Below are 15,502 nucleotides of genomic sequence, written 5' to 3'. Positions count from 1 at the left end.
ACTGGCAATCATTATGTTGTTTCCACCCTCTGTAACAGAGTTTAAAACGTTTTTAAATGTATTTTCAATGTTTTCATGTGTTAGGATTTGCCTTTTTCTTCTTGTTTTTCTTAAGAAAGTTAATTTGCTCACTCACAAACTTTTTAACATTTCTTGGACTGTGTTTCTTCTTTTTGTGTCTTTTGACTCACAATGTCTTAATAATATTGGGTATTCTATCATATGGGCCAAAGACAGATGTCAAACGTGAAAAATTTCAAATTGTGTTTTTCATCATTTTTACATGAAAATATTGTGTCAAAGGTTCACAAAACACACAAAAAAGAAATGTCAAACACAAAACAGTATAAATATCACATAATAAGGAAAATAATTTAAACTGTACTCAGTTGAATATTATCCCATGGAGTTCTTGTTCCCAATTGGGAACACATAATTCACTCTTAGAGGCAGCAGTCTGACATTTATAGCGTAATGGTCGTGGGCAATGGAGGTTCTTTCCATTAAAAAATAATTTAAGTACAAAAGAATAAAGGCAAAAACAACAGTGCACTTTTTTAACTACAGTGCTAGTCAAAAGTTTGGATACACCTTCTCATTCTGTATAAAGTATATTTTGACAGTGCATAACTTCCATACAGTTTTGACATAATGTCCCTTGTGCTCTGTGCATTGTGAGCACAGTCACTTAATACCCTGAATTCTGCACCCTGACCTGAATGAGAGGCTGCAGGCTCCACGGTCACTGCAAGTAATAAATTCCAAACATCACTTTTCACTTTTGGACAGCAGGCGCTGGTGGATGACTGCAGCAAACATCACCCCATCCAGCCTGCCTAGAAGCAATTTAATGGATTAATCCCATTAAGCTTATGTGCAATTCTGCACCCAAGGAGTGTAGCCAAGAGAGAGATAATCAAGCAATTAGTCTGTAAACTAAATATGAAGTCATCACAAATCAGGTTTCTTAAAAACTTTATTTGAAACAATTTGTCAAACAGAACTGGAATAATAGAAAAAAATGTTCTAACAGACTTAAATCAAAACTCTCTGGACTTACTGTCAGATATGTGCAAAAGAGAGTAGCTAGACAGATATTAAATAATGTAGCTATGGCGAAAAAACTGCAAACCACGTTCCTCTGTATTTGAAAATATTTGGCGACAGGCTACAAGGCATAGGCATAATAGAAAATCAACTGCTCTGCCGATAAAAGGCAAATAAATATACTCAAAAGCACTTAAATGTACAATATATGAACAGCGTTGAAGTATTCCACTCATATCAACATAACCCAAACTATCAAGAACAGGCTCACACATTTTCAAACACTTTCAGAGACAACTGCCACTAATTTGGCAATGTTGGTAAGTACAAAAACCAAAGTACTGTCTGTGCACTGCACTTCCATTCTCTCACGATATAAATCTTGTAAAAAAAATAATTTAAAGCACGTAGAAACCAAGCAGAGTCCACAGTTCTGCACTCTCCTGTAAGAGTGGAAATCCTTAAATTCTCAACGTTATTTCTTTCACACACAACCATTTTTTTCAATGTACATTTTGGATAAAGAGGCCGCCATTGACTTTGCCAGTTCCTCATCCCGTTTCCTTTGCATCTGTGAGTGTCTGCACCAGTCTTCATACTCCGGATTGGGGAGACTCTTATCCAGGAGGACGTCATAGTGACCATTGCTGAGCCAACTCAACCAGATAGCCGGTTTGGAGACATCCTCCTCCCCGAGATAGTGCACCATTGTGGAGACGGTGGGGCTCTCCAAGCTCCCCCCTGTTGTAAGGTGGATGTTGACGCTCAGCATCTGGCTCATGGCGAGAAGCTCGGGGTATCCGGCCCAGGCACCATCCTGCGCTGCGTTGATTAGGAACTCCCCTACATCCCCTTCAATGATTGGGTTGAACTCATCCAAGTGGTCAGCGATGTGGTGCACCGTCTGCTCCCTCAGCTCCCCGTGCCTCGCCTGGTCCCCGAACGTGGCTTTGCACACAGCTCTGTACAGACAGTTGCCGTCTGGAATGATGTGGTACCTGTATTTGTGCCTGTCCTGGAGGTACTTGTTTTGTTTCTCTACTTCAGCCAGGTACCGTGTGACTTTATCGTTGATATCCGCTCTCTCTGGGCCTCTTTGTGGAGGAGACTCCTGCAGGACACTGAGCTCAAAGGCCCTTCTTTTATCTGACTGTGAAGCTGCGTTGCCACTGCTCAGATCACTAAAATCTTCCTTTATAAGGTTTTCAAGCTGAGCTGCCCCAGAGGGGATTGGCTCCTCTTCATGTATTGAGGCCCATCCATTGCTTCTGAAGGGGGCATTTGTCATCGCAACTGTTCCATCCTCACTTGAATTTCCCACCACTCTTTTATATTCTTCTACTCTGGGTCCACAGATGTTGTTACTGATCAAAACATGGTTCCCAACCAGCTCTGGGCAGTCAGGGAAAAGCTCATCTGTCTCATTTCTCAGCCCATCCATCAAGTCCACTAACACATCAGAGTCATTACAGATGATACTTTCACCATCATGAGAATTTGGGGACGGTGGTTTGGATTTGGACTCCCTCATGATATGGACAGGAAGTGACCTCTCCACTCCATCGGGTCTGCGTATTAGTATCTCAGCAGTCGACGTGAAGTAAATTGGCCTCATTGATGAAGCTTCGTAACATGAAAAGGCAGGCATGTTTGCGGAAGAAGCAGTCTCTCTCACTGGATTCCCGTTTGTCGTTGGAGTTGTGTCTGCTTGTGTAAGTCCTGCTTTATCAGCCTGGGGGGGACTCGCTGTTGTCCCGTTCAAACGCTCAGATCCGGTCGATAAAGTTATCGTAACTTTGCGGGACGACCTCGGATAGTGTGTGAGCACACTGTTGTACAGCTGCATTTTGACAGAGTCCTTTATACCGAACGACACCGGGCTGTTACGGCAAGATGACAACAACCGCTAAAAATACCCTCCATGTCATCAACAACAGTAAAGTTGTAGAGGACGTTTCCATGGTCCTGAGTGCTGTTACCATTGACACACGGCCGTGTAGACGGTCCAGTTTAGCCTTCTTGCGTCATTTGCAGTTGGGGTGCCTCCCTAATTTTAGACCAAAAACTGTAACAAGACTCTACCCGCTGCAACAGTGTCAAGCCTGACTAAATTATAGCCACACAGTTTCCGTTTAACTGCTTTCAAGATAAAAATGGACACAACATCAAGACATTACCTGTGATCCAGCTCTTACTGTACTGTGTATATGCATTTTTACATAAGAAGTAAGCTTGACATGAACTTGTGAGCACATAAATCCATCCAGAATAAATCATTCATCTATAACTGATTATAATTGTTGGCAGTGAGAAGAGAACAGCACTGTCTCCTGTTTAGCTCTCCTTGGCAAACTTCCTGGGTACCTGACATGTCTTATTAATTTTAGTTCAATTTCACACTGCACTAGGTCCCAAGACTATTTGGTCCTTGAAAATCAAGGCGTTAGCACTGAGATTGGGAAATTGGCTTTTAAATATTACGCTCCACACAAGTGGAACAACTTGCAGGAGACAATAAAATTAGACGAGCTAATCCTTTTAATCATTTTAAATCTCTTTTAGCTGACATAGGGCAGTGTGAATGCGTGTTTTAATTGAGCTTTAACTTTCATATGCATATATTGCTTTTATTACTTTAATGTTTCATATTATGCGCTTTTATATATTACTTTTATTGTTTCTTATATTTTATATAGCTTATCTGTTGATTTTACTCTTATATTTGGCGATTATTGTTTCTTATATTTTGTATTTGTACTGTAATCAGGGCATCCTCGAAAAAGAGAGCTTGCTCTGAATGGCCTACCCTGTATAAATAAAGGTTTGAATGATTGAATCATCATAATCAAAAGCATGCTGTGTACTGTATCAATGGAGTATTTGTTGTCTCTTTTTGAAAGTTCTCAGTCTGTGGGCCTAAGGGAAGACGCCCCCTTAACCTCCTGACTACCAGGAAAAAAAATATTGTCCGATTACATTTTTTTTTAAATTCCCCAATCCTTGTTAAGTAATTAGAATGCTGAAAACATTTTTTTTGAAAAAAAAGTTTTTATTTTTAAGATATCATGTGTCCACTACAGTGGACATCAGAATGCCATACATGTGAAACGGAACCTTGATGGCAACTAGTTAGTCCCAATGAAAATTTCAAAAAGTCATCATAAGAACGAGTTTGACATCCACATAACTGTCCATCATCACTTTTGTTTTTTTGTTTTGCTTTGTTATGCTTTTAAGATATAATGTTTCCACAGTGAACATCGGAACGCCGTATGTGAAACTGAACCTTGATGGCAACCAGTTAGTCCTTATTTGGTATGATACTTCAAAAAGCAATTCCCCTTCTTGGAAACACAAAGGAATACCTTGCACTTTGTGCACATCACGTATGTTTTGCTCTTGCAGCTGGATCTGCGACACCTTGATGCATGCGTTTCGTCCACCATCTCTGGAAGATGGATGGCGCCATAGTGTCTGAAAGCTGCATTTGGCTGCGGTTTCCACTTTTGACGTGGTGGAGTGTAGTCATCTTCGCTATCACTTGCGATGCCTGCTTGGGCCCGAGTAATCAAGTCTTCACCAAGGAGCAGTTTGAAGTCAAGGAACTTCAGTGGTTTCTTCCCCAGAAACTGGCTGTCACTCTTATACTGAAGCCAGGAGTTGGTGATTGCCAGGTCAAAAAAGTGAAAAACTGCACGCACTGTCCATTTCCGAGTGCGAAAGGCCATCCTGTAGAAACTCAACATTCGGTCAACCAAGTCCACACCACCCATGTTGGTGTTGTACTCAGCAATTGCCAGTGGCCTTGACACCTAGACAAACCTTTTGTCCTTCTTGGACCATCTTCTGCGTGTGTCCTGAGGTTCAATACCATAGGCGGAGGATGCCATGGCAACTGGCTTGTTGTCCAACCACTTTATGACAGCAAGTTCAGGAGTGCTTCTTCTGACTACCATCTCTGATGCCCCTCTTCCTTTCTTTTTGAAGGGTTTATCCCCTATGATCTTGCACTCCTTTGGCACCCTGTTTGTCATGAGGGTTCCAGTCCCTGTCATCCCTTTTGCCATCAGGATAAAAATAAAAAAATAGGACAAAATTAAGTAATTAACTATAAACGTCCACTACGGAGGACATTTTTTAAACTCTTCAATAATATGCTAAAATACAACTAAATTAATTCAGAAACTGTTTTAATCTGTTCTTAAGAGACTTATATAAAAAATGCCATCAACATTTCAAGCCAAAATTTGCTCAATAAAAAGCTTTATTCACTTACCTTTCCTCTTCCCATAAAATGTGCTTGCACTGACGGACGCCATTTTCCTGGATGTGGAAGTGAAAGGTCCCAAAGCCCCACCCCTTCACATTTGGTATCATTGAAAAGCCCTATCTGTCCTCTATAGACAGCAAAAGGAGTTAAAGCAGTAGTATGTTGTGGATGGGAGATATTCAGGTTTGCGAATGTCCTCCACAGAGGACAAAATTGAACTACTGGTAGTCAGGAGGTTAAGAACATAGTTTGTTGGTTAATATGTTGGTAGAGTATTAAATATAGCTTTTATAGCATTTACAAAAAAAAAAAAGCAAAAGGGGCATCTTACCCCACTGCTGAGGCAAGACACCTCACCCAATCTGGGGTAAGATGCCCCCTCTAATAAATTTGATTTTAGGTATCTACAGATTTTGTAATTAACATAATGCATACTATCTCATCATTTGCTTTTAATTATTTCTCTCTTGTATTGAGTAAAGTAACATCTTTTCCATAAAGGCCAAATTTATTTAAATCTGCAATTTTCATGAGGTTTAGCTTTAAAGGATTTAGGCCCTAAACAAAGAAAAATAGTTTTTCAATTTTTCAACATTTCTACGTTTTGAAGACAGGTCAGTGACTAAATTATTGTAGATTGTAGTTATATTCTCCACTAATCATATATATTTTTTTATGTGAATGCTAACTGTAGTTAGCTTAGGTTTTGCTAACAGCAAATAAACTTGTAGCATTAACAGAGGATGAGTTGATTTTCTGTTCTTTCATTAAAATATGATGTAATGTCTTGTATCTTTTATTCATTTTTACAAATCGACAAAAATCAGACTGCAATGAAAAATATGGGAGTGGGAGTTTGGGGAAGATGCCCCAGGACGTTTTGCCCCAAACCACTAGGGGGGGTATGAATGGTTTCTCACATGAATCTCCTAACTGGACTACCAAAATGTTTTTCTGTGTTTGCCTTCCTTTCATACACACAGATTGCTCCGGGGAGGAATCTTCCCCCCATCTTCCTCTATCTGTCCTTGTCCTTGTGCTGATTGTTATTATTATAACGTCTCACAACTTAATATAGGCCTGTCTTCTATGAAAGGGAGCATAATTTCAATAAACGGTTGAAGTTCAGAGTTTGTGACTCACTCACTAAAATTGTAAGGGGCTTTCCAGAAAATCTTTTTTTTCCTCACATAATAATGAGATGATGTATCTTAAAGTCTTAATAAAGTTTGATAGCTAGGAGGAACGTGATAATTAAGTTGTGGTCTTTACAACTCTGGCTTAGAGTCACTAAAACAGCCTTGGACATAATTTTAAACAATGCTTGCCAAAATTAAATAACAAATAATTTTCAAATGTAAGTTTTTATCTCCTTCTATCTGAATATGACAAAAATAAAACAAGCCCTGCATCTCCATCTCTTGGTCGCCTGCAGTAATAATAATAAATGCAACATAAAATATTGATACCAATTTAAAAGTGATAATTTAGACTTTATTTTGAAGGCACAATCTCCTTATTTCCGTTATTGTTGTTGTCAATAGGCGGCTTGACGCAACTCTCCACTTTCAGGTCCTGACTCCTGACTGATCAATTTAAAGGATTTGATGTGTCACAGTCAAAGTAGTTGACTGACATCTCTAAAAACAGTGTTCTGTTAGTCTTTAGAAAATGGCATTTACTCCTTGTTTACAATATTAGAGCCAAAAACTCAAGCTGGACAATGGCAGGAGAGGACTAGGGAGGTTTGAGAAGTATGAAAAACACATCTAGCATTATTTAGCTGGGTCTCCTTAATACACTATAAAAAATAAACCCAACATAAACTCACAGAATGTATGGTCTTCAGGGAAAAGGCTGTGACAACTTACTCATTTTCAAGTGTGTTTTTTTTAACTACCACTATGACAGGAGACAGTCAAATTAAATAATTAATAACGAATAGACTTATTTAAATTTTCTGCAAAGATGTTTTAAGACTTTAAGAAATGTCAATGACATAATATTTAACAGGAACTGCAACTGACTAACACATATTTGTGATAGCATACGTTGCTTTGCACATATTGCTATTTTTAACACATTGTCTGACAGTTTGAGCCTGCCCAGTTGACGCAGAGTCACACAACATGTGTTAAGTAAGATTGCGAGTGCTTAACATAGATATTACCTCAGTGGAGTCAGCTAACTTACAAACTAAAGCTATTTAATTCCTGCACTAAGATATTAACATGTGGCCTTCGGTGATGTTTCTAAACAATCCTTTTACAATTTTTCATAGAATTGTTATTTCTGCTGGTCAAAGGTTTCTCTAAAATTCTGTGCCAGACATAAGGTTAACCTTAACCCTACTGACTGGGGTCCCCACAGACCCCAGAGGTCTACTTTTTGTCATATCTCACAGGTGCTTTATTCTATCATTCCAATTTTTCATAACTTTGTTAGTCACTTTGTTCCTAATGACTTCATATAATTGCTTTCTGTTTCTGTTTTAATTAGTGCTTTTTAAAAAATACCAATATATTGGGGTTTTGGGGGGATCCCAGTCAAAAGCACCCAAATCTGCTGATGCAGTTTTAATAGATGGAACTATTTACAGAGTTCATGTTTGCCGTGGGTCCTAATTTAAAGTTTCACACACTGTCAGCGGTGGTTGGGGCACTTTGTCAGTCATTTTGAATGAGCAGCACAGACAGAGATTTCCTCATATGCTCTATCGACGACCCTAAATACTGCTCTTCTTGGGGTGTACTGGGAAAGGGTTAACCCTAACCTTAAAATAATAATAATCTGTTTATTTTCAGATGACATTAATTTCATAACTAATAATGTTTTGAGAAGAAGTAAGTTAACATTTTGCTATGATGATTGTGTGTTACAGTAGTTTATTCTATGTTGGTAAGTGGGGTGTTAATATAAATGTGAGAGTAATAAAATATTTTCTGCTTTTAAATTTTTTTCTCTGTCTTCTTTTTTATTTTTTTTGTTGTTGTTTTTTTTTTTTTTTTTAAAACAAACTCTACCTCATGTTAAGCTCTTGCCGCACAGCAGTTTAACCACCAGAGGGAGTCCGACGACCTCGTGTTTGACGAGTGATGTCAGTATTGACGTAAAGTACCGCAGGTACACACACGGAGGCGATATTTAGCTTCACAGAGAATCATGACCGCCTGTGTGGAACAAATGCATGCAAAGAGACGATGCTACAGCAGCTGTCGCAAGGTTGTGCACCGCATACAAATGAAGGCATTGATCGTTTCCTTCACCACACTGTTGTCTTTAGTAACCTGCACTGGTGCACTAACCTCCAACTGGTAGTACACTCGGTAGGCTACACAAAATATACTGAATTATTGCATGTTTCCGAATTTCCGCGATAGAGCAATGATAATGTTTTATTATTATGAGTTTTAAAAGAAAATGACACAAATATCACAGCAAAAACGCGATTCAGTTCCAGGGCTACAACAGATGGGCTATTATAGTGGCAGCATGGGAGGGAAAAGGTGCAGTAGTAAACACAGCGGTCGCTAGTATAACCATAACACTGGTCTCTAATAGACAGTATGGTGATACGATATATATTTTAATACCATAAAGTTAACCACTAATAAGCATACAAAATATTACAGAAAGAAATTAAATACCACAGATAAGCCTGGGTGATTTTTATACACCAAAGGAGATTTAAAAAAAAAAATGCGATAAGGAAGGTGATTAATCTTACAACCGAAAACCACACAAATACACCTCAAGTCCCTATCAGAAAAAAAACAAAACAAAAAACATGTTATAGCCTGTAGCATTATTGTGATTTTTCATTTTGTTGAGCTGTTACCACGAGGTCCGCAGTCTGTCTCCTGCCAGCCTGTTGTTGTTGTTGTCATTTGGACAACCCGCCAAAACACACGCCTTTCTGTGGATCATAATTTAATATTATACGATGCTAATGTTTATCTGTCTTTGTTAGGGGGTCTGCAGCAGTTAAAGCTGGTCTTTTTTCTTTCTTTTTTTTAAGTGAGACTGTATCCATGTCAGTGGAACAAGCCATGCTGATGTCAGAGATTTTTCCTCTGCCCTCCACGGTGGTGGGAGGATCTCTGTGCGTTGAGTCACGCAGCTGTCAAAGATAGCTGTCACCCAGTTTTCTGGATCAAACACAGAGTCAATGAGAAAAGGGCTTTGAGCCGAAGGGACGCAGAGATCTCAGGTAACCCCCCCTCCTCCTCACACACACCCCTCAAGTCTCCAAACAAGGACGACTAGAAGATAAAGAAAATCCAAAAAGGAAAAAGAAACGATTTTTGATGAATAAGGATTTTCGGATATTCGGATACACGCTGGGGATATCTGGAGAAAAGAAGAAAAACACTGCACTACAACAAGAAGACAATTTTCTTCAGCGCTTGACGAGGGAAAAGTGGACGTTTTCGGACGGAAATGAAGGCGAAAAAGGGTAAGCTTGATGCTTTTGAGAAAAAATAAGTAATTGTTAGTTAAGATAGACAGAGACAGCGCAGAGAACGATTAACAGAGTGGTTTCCCTCATATGCAAACCATGCAGTCTATTGTTTCCTTTCCAGACATGACAGGGGGCTTTTTCTGCCATGTGCTGGCACGATGTCAAAAGTCGATATATAGGTTTGCTCACAGCCTGTGATACTATAGATACGTTTTATTCGAGTTTTGACATAAAAAGACGCAGCTGTATCGCCATGTGTGTTGTTTGTCTTGCCACGGTCTAATTAGGCTAACTTTTGAGGCTCGTTTAAACCGTCAAAGCTGAATTAAGCGCTTTCTTTTTTAGCTCGGGTAAAGGCTAATTTTAAGTGACGAACGCTACGTTTGTGTCGAAGTTTGACAAAAGAAAGTGAGGCTAGTCGACAAGTTAAAGTTTGGCCACTATTGTGAGTTGAAGAGTTTGAAGTGTTACATGTTTGCACGCCGTAAAATAAATCGATATTTTGTATCTTTCTAACTACCTATAAGAAAAGGAAACAGTTTAAGCTCCTTCTAAGTGTAGCGCGATCCATATTTAGGCTAATGTTCATCCTGACCTCATTGTGGGAAGTTGCTGTTTGCCTTGTTACATTCATGGACCTCGTGGTGCATCGCGCACACACACAATAGAAAAGCCCTTACAAGTTGTTAAAACTTACGAAACCAATGTCTTCATGGGTTTAAAATGTGCTTTCTGCCCTCCCTGTTATACTGTGATATTTCGGAAGGAGTGGGGTTTATGGCGAAGTCACTGTTTGCGAGTAGAAACTTTTGAATTGCATACAAAGAACCACGCAGCCCGAGATTCTTTTGTTTAGTCTGGAGACGCTGATTTGCAACAGGTCTCCCCTCCCCCTTCCCCTCTCTCCAGCCTACGTAATTACCTCATCCTGTTGGCTGCTCAGACTTGGGAACTTTCTTATTCGCTTCCCACTACTTTGCCCCGGAGCAGATTGCATAGGTTTATGGATAAAATATCTTCAAGATTTTGTTTCTGCGTTTTCTTAATGGCGCCTGCGCTGCCTGCATGTGAGGCTATTGGCGTCCAGGTGTAAACAGTGACCTAAACAACAAATGAGCAACTACCAGTATCTAATAAAAAGATTCAGTGCTAATCTTTCTCTCCATAAGACCACATATTCATTACTTGTGTCAATTTGAACACACAGTTTATGACATTTTACATCATAATTTGTTAAAAAACAGACTAAAAATATGATCAAAGTGGGTTTTACAAACAGTTTATAAGCAGGTTTATTTGTCTTGGCTAAGACTCTTCACATTTCAAAGTAATTCAAAGGCCTCAAATCCTGTTTGATCATGATTGACTTTGATTAGACATGCCTAAAACTCTAAATCAAAAAAGAAAGCAACTCTGTGATCTTTGCATATACACTGCTGCTGTTCTACAAAACAAAACCTCCCTTTATAGAGTGATTGTGTGGTCAGCCTGGTGTACTTTACTTATCCAAGCATGCAAGGTGTGCTCAGTCTGTGCAGTAGACCTGGCGTGTATTTGTCGAGGCAGGTTTTATAACTGACACAGCATCAGACCAGCCTTTGTGACGTTCCCCCCCCATCCCTCCCTCTCTCCCTCTCTCCCTCCTCCTCCTCCTCCTCCTCCTCACACCCTCCCTCTCCTTATATGAATCACATGGCTGAACTTGACAGCTTGCTTCTGACACATCAGCTGCCTCCCAGACAGCTTTCATTTGGTAAACGGCTGCGGCAGAGCGGCTGGGAGACTGACACAAGGGTGGCTGACACAAGAGAATACACCTTCCTCTTTGTCCTGTTCTCATACGCTGTCTTTTTTTCTCACTTTGCGCCCATCTGCGCAGGTTTGATGATGCTGTCGGGGAGTGAGACGGATGACGAGGACAGCGTGGATGCCCCTCTGGATCTGTCGTCCAGCGCGGGGAGCAATGGGAAGAGGAAACGGCGGGGGAATCTGCCTAAGGAGTCAGTTCAAATCCTCAGGGACTGGTTGTACGAGCACCGTTATAATGCTTACCCTTCCGAACAGGAGAAAGCTCTCCTTTCCAAGCAGACTCAGCTCTCCACACTGCAGGTATGGACATAAATACAACAGAGATGATAAGATTACCTATGTCTTTACTACCACTAAAGCCTTACAATGTAAACAGATGACTGTATAAGTCAGGAGGAAGCAAATGTCAGCGTGACTGAATCATTTCCTGTCAAAATGGCAAACAAAACATGACACATAAACAGTGAACTGAAGGTCATCCAAACCAGCTTGATGTTGCAACATAAAAGTGCATGAGACAACGTGAGTAAACTCACTCCCTGTGTGCTGTGGGCTTGGCTGAGGCACTTGGACAGGAATTTCCCTCCCTCCAGCCCCTTTCCATCCCAGCTGTCTGGGAACAATGCAGAGTCATTTACATAGTTAGAGCTACAAGCCTCGCTGAGCCAGTTACGACTAGCCTGGAGGACTGAGGAAAAAAGAAGAGAGATGACCATGATTACTGCTATGACAAAGGAGATTACATTTTATTGAAAGCTATTTTAAATACAGGATTAAGAATTCTAAACTAGACTTTTTGTTGAAAGTTAATGTTTAGTCTCTCGCTCCGATGTGATTATAATCTTAGAGTGACTTCTGTAGTGTTGAAATGCTAATGGTGTGAAATCGACACCCTCTGGTGTGAAATCTGTTTGCTAGGAGATGTGTTTACCCTCTCATTTTGATTTCTCTATTGAAAACACAGGTGCAAACTGCACCTGGTGATAAGTGTACCAGCAGATTTTTTTTAATTGCATGGCAGAGCATAAGTGAGGCATGTGATAATACTCTCTCACAGCATGGATTTTTGTTGTTGTCTTTTCCAGGTGTGCAACTGGTTCATTAATGCACGGCGACGACTTCTCCCAGAGATGCTGAGGAAAGATGGCAAAGACCCTAACCAGTTCACCATATCCAGGAAAGGTAGCAAGGCTGGCGACAGCTTCTCTGACAGCTCTCAGTCCCCGAAACACAGCAGCCCCGCAGCAGGTACAGAGGAGAGCTACGACAAACGTGTTCTCCACCCCTCCAGCTTCGAACCCGCCATGCCCGTTGTCCTGAGGAAGGCGGTGTCCCCCTCCATACCCTCTCCCACCTCCGCATCCCCCTCCCCAGGGCTCATGCCCACCCGCCCATCTGTCATCTGTCACACCACTGTCACCACAGCCATGCAGGCCAGCCCGACAGCCTCCCAACCCTCCATGCCAGGAGTGAACTCTGACAGGGCAGCTGAGCTGTTGCAGTCCGCACAGGCTCAGGCGCTGCTCAGGTGCCGGGATGAAGGGCCAGGCAGCCAGCCGCTCCCCACCACTACCACCATCCTCAGCAGCTCCGGCATGGAGGGCAACCTGAGTCCCCGCAGCGGGCTCTTCAACACCCCTCCCCCTACCCCTCCAGACCTCACACAAGACTTCAGCGGCTTCCAGCTCCTGGTGGACGTGGCCCTCAAACGGGCCGCCGAGATGGAGCTGCAAGCCAAACAGCTGGTCTCCTGAAGGAGAAAGTGACAGAAGAAGAGGAGGAGGGAATAGAGACTGACTTTGTGTCTCGACTATGGAACTCCTCTGAGTTCACTGACTTGTCTGAACGCAACAGAGAACAAATCCACATGAAAGCCTGATCATTTCTATTTTTGGTATACCAATCAAATTGATGAGGATGATTTTTTATTGAAAAAAAAAACTGTATCGAGGTGCCTTGGCTGTAAGTTCTTTATTCATTTCATATACATGCGTATGTATCTACATGTGTATCTTATTTGCACACAGGGACCAAAAATGTTATCAGAGAAATGCTGCCTGTCTTATGTCTTTCCATTATACTGTATATCATATTAGAGACCGGAGCAAAAGCTAGAATCAACCCTCCTTCACAGATCAATAAGACAGATTGGTCGCATCCAAACACGTTTACTGTTTTACATTTCAGAGATCAGTTCATGATTGGTCTGCCTCGTTTGTTTGCACACTGAGGCAGAGGAAGGTCATCTCAGTGTCTTAAACATACTTTGCTCTTGGCATCTATGACAAACTTATTCACTACTGTAGTAAATGTTATGTGTTTTCATGAGTATAGTTTTGATTTTGTAATTTACTTTTACTTTTAGCTATTTTAAAAGAAAAAAACCTCTATGCTTTTTTTTTTAAACTCTTTTTTTTTTCCCCACCAAGGGATATTACAGATGACCAATGTAGCAGGTTCTTAGTCTGAGCCTTCATCCCATCACTCAGCGAAAACGACGGCCAGTGGACTGGAAAATTAAACACTACAGATGTCTTTTCTGCATTTGCTGTTTTACAACCTGACAAAGACAGCATTTTGAAATCACCAAAAAAGCATTTTCATGTATAATAGGACCATGTGTATAGTTAAATGTGACATGATGCCCAATGATGTGATTTCTTTTCATACTGTGCAATGTTTGTGGCAAATAGGGGTCACATGGGATTCAAATAAAGTTTTGTTTTTCTACATCTAAGAATTGATCATTTGGTATTTTCCCTCCTGCGGATCACCGATCTCTAACGTGCATTTATACAGGCTGTAATCTTGTAGGTCAGTGTATTGAGTCAGAATGTTCAGTAAATAAAAACAGGGTGTGCAGGATGACAGAAATAGTGTAGCATTCATGTCTTTCCACAGGCTACCGTTAGGCATTCAGAGACATTCCTGTGTGTGAGAGGTTTACAACAGTTCCTGCCAATTAGCATAATCCTGCATAAATTAACACGGGCAAACAGCAGACGTCAACAGTTTCTTGCCAACAGGGTTTTATGTGTGTCTGCGTCTCAATAGTCAATGTAAGGCATCTTACAACTGAGTGTGCTGGCTCGTTCAAGACTAGGCAGACAGCTGTTCCCTTCTGGTCCTGCTGCAATCCTGAAGCTACTCCACTGGCCTCAACAGGATTTGTTTATATTTGCAGAGAAAGCCACCCTTCCATTTATTGCATGTTCTTCTCTGGAGCACAGCAAAAATCTAATTATAAAGGGATAAAAACGTACACTTTTTATCAGTAGAAATTACATCTGACAATACATCCTCCATGTTCACTTACCAGCTAATAACAACATGCTCACAGTTGGGACCAGTGGTGGAATGTAAGTTTGTGTGTTTACTGAAGCACAGGCACTGAAGTGTGTTTTTATTTCACACCACCACTTTATACTTTTATTCCACTACATTTCATGGGGAAATATAACACTTTTTACTCCAGTACATTTATTTCACAGCCATAGTTAGTCTATATAAAACCAACAAACATCTTATAAATGATAAAATATGATGCATTGTTACAGATTAAACAGTGTATTAAATACTTCAATAAGTGTCTCCTCAATCAGCTACAGCAGTAAAATACTACTTACACATTAATGCATCTGTACTCACAAGGGAATTGAGTACTTCTGATATATTTAGCTGATAATAATTATGTACTTTTAAAATACAGGACTTTTTGGAGTATATTGCGTTATTGTTACCTTTTATTTAAGTAAAGGCTCTAAAGACTTATTTTCACCACCAGTTAGGATAGTTGGTTATCTAAGTGGCAATGTCAAAGTAATTACTTAATAAATCATGATTTTTATTGCACCTAAAAGCCTGCCCCTGCTGGTCATCATCACATGTGCAGAATACATTTTGGGTTCTTCACC

The 15,502-nt window shown here is 40.5% G+C and overlaps 2 protein-coding genes across 3 annotated transcripts; one reads left to right on the top strand and one right to left on the bottom strand.

The window, feature by feature from the left end:
• Positions 1-958: 958 nt before the first annotated feature.
• On the bottom strand, positions 959-3,151 carry LOC122972393 (OTU domain-containing protein 1). Its single transcript, XM_044339458.1, has one exon. The coding sequence runs from the start codon at positions 2,891-2,893 to the stop codon at positions 1,532-1,534; it is 1,362 nt and encodes a 453-aa protein (XP_044195393.1). The 5' UTR covers positions 2,894-3,151; the 3' UTR covers positions 959-1,531.
• Positions 3,152-8,452: 5,301 nt separating this feature from the next.
• On the top strand, positions 8,453-14,320 carry tgif1 (TGFB-induced factor homeobox 1). Of its 2 annotated transcripts, XM_044339462.1 has the most exons (4): positions 8,453-8,539; positions 9,336-9,773; positions 11,659-11,888; positions 12,674-14,320. In XM_044339462.1, exons 2-4 carry the CDS (start codon positions 9,758-9,760, stop codon positions 13,340-13,342), a joined length of 915 nt encoding a protein of 304 aa, XP_044195397.1. In that variant the 5' UTR covers positions 8,453-8,539; positions 9,336-9,757; the 3' UTR covers positions 13,343-14,320. The 2 variants fall into 2 exon arrangements, with proteins under 2 accessions (XP_044195397.1, XP_044195398.1); XM_044339463.1 differs by lacking the exons at positions 8,453-8,539; positions 9,336-9,773 and adding an exon at positions 9,867-10,224.
• The last annotated feature ends 1,182 nt before the right edge of the window (positions 14,321-15,502 follow it).

The sequence above is a fragment of the Thunnus albacares genome, chromosome 21, assembly GCF_914725855.1.
Source record: "Thunnus albacares chromosome 21, fThuAlb1.1, whole genome shotgun sequence".
Taxonomy (NCBI): domain Eukaryota; kingdom Metazoa; phylum Chordata; class Actinopteri; order Scombriformes; family Scombridae; genus Thunnus; species Thunnus albacares.
The sequence above is the reverse complement of the archived record's forward strand: the minus strand, read 5'-3'. Positions and strand labels throughout refer to the sequence as shown.

Excerpts from the sequence above, each read along its gene's own strand:
- LOC122972393 (XM_044339458.1), bottom strand. The coding sequence starts at position 2,893 with ATGCAGCTGTACAACAGTGTGCTCACACACTATCCGAGGTCGTCCCGC.
- tgif1 (XM_044339462.1), top strand. Across the intron at positions 11,889-12,673 it reads CTCAGCTCTCCACACTGCAG|GTGTGCAACTGGTTCATTAA; the intron begins GTATGGACATAA and ends TGTCTTTTCCAG.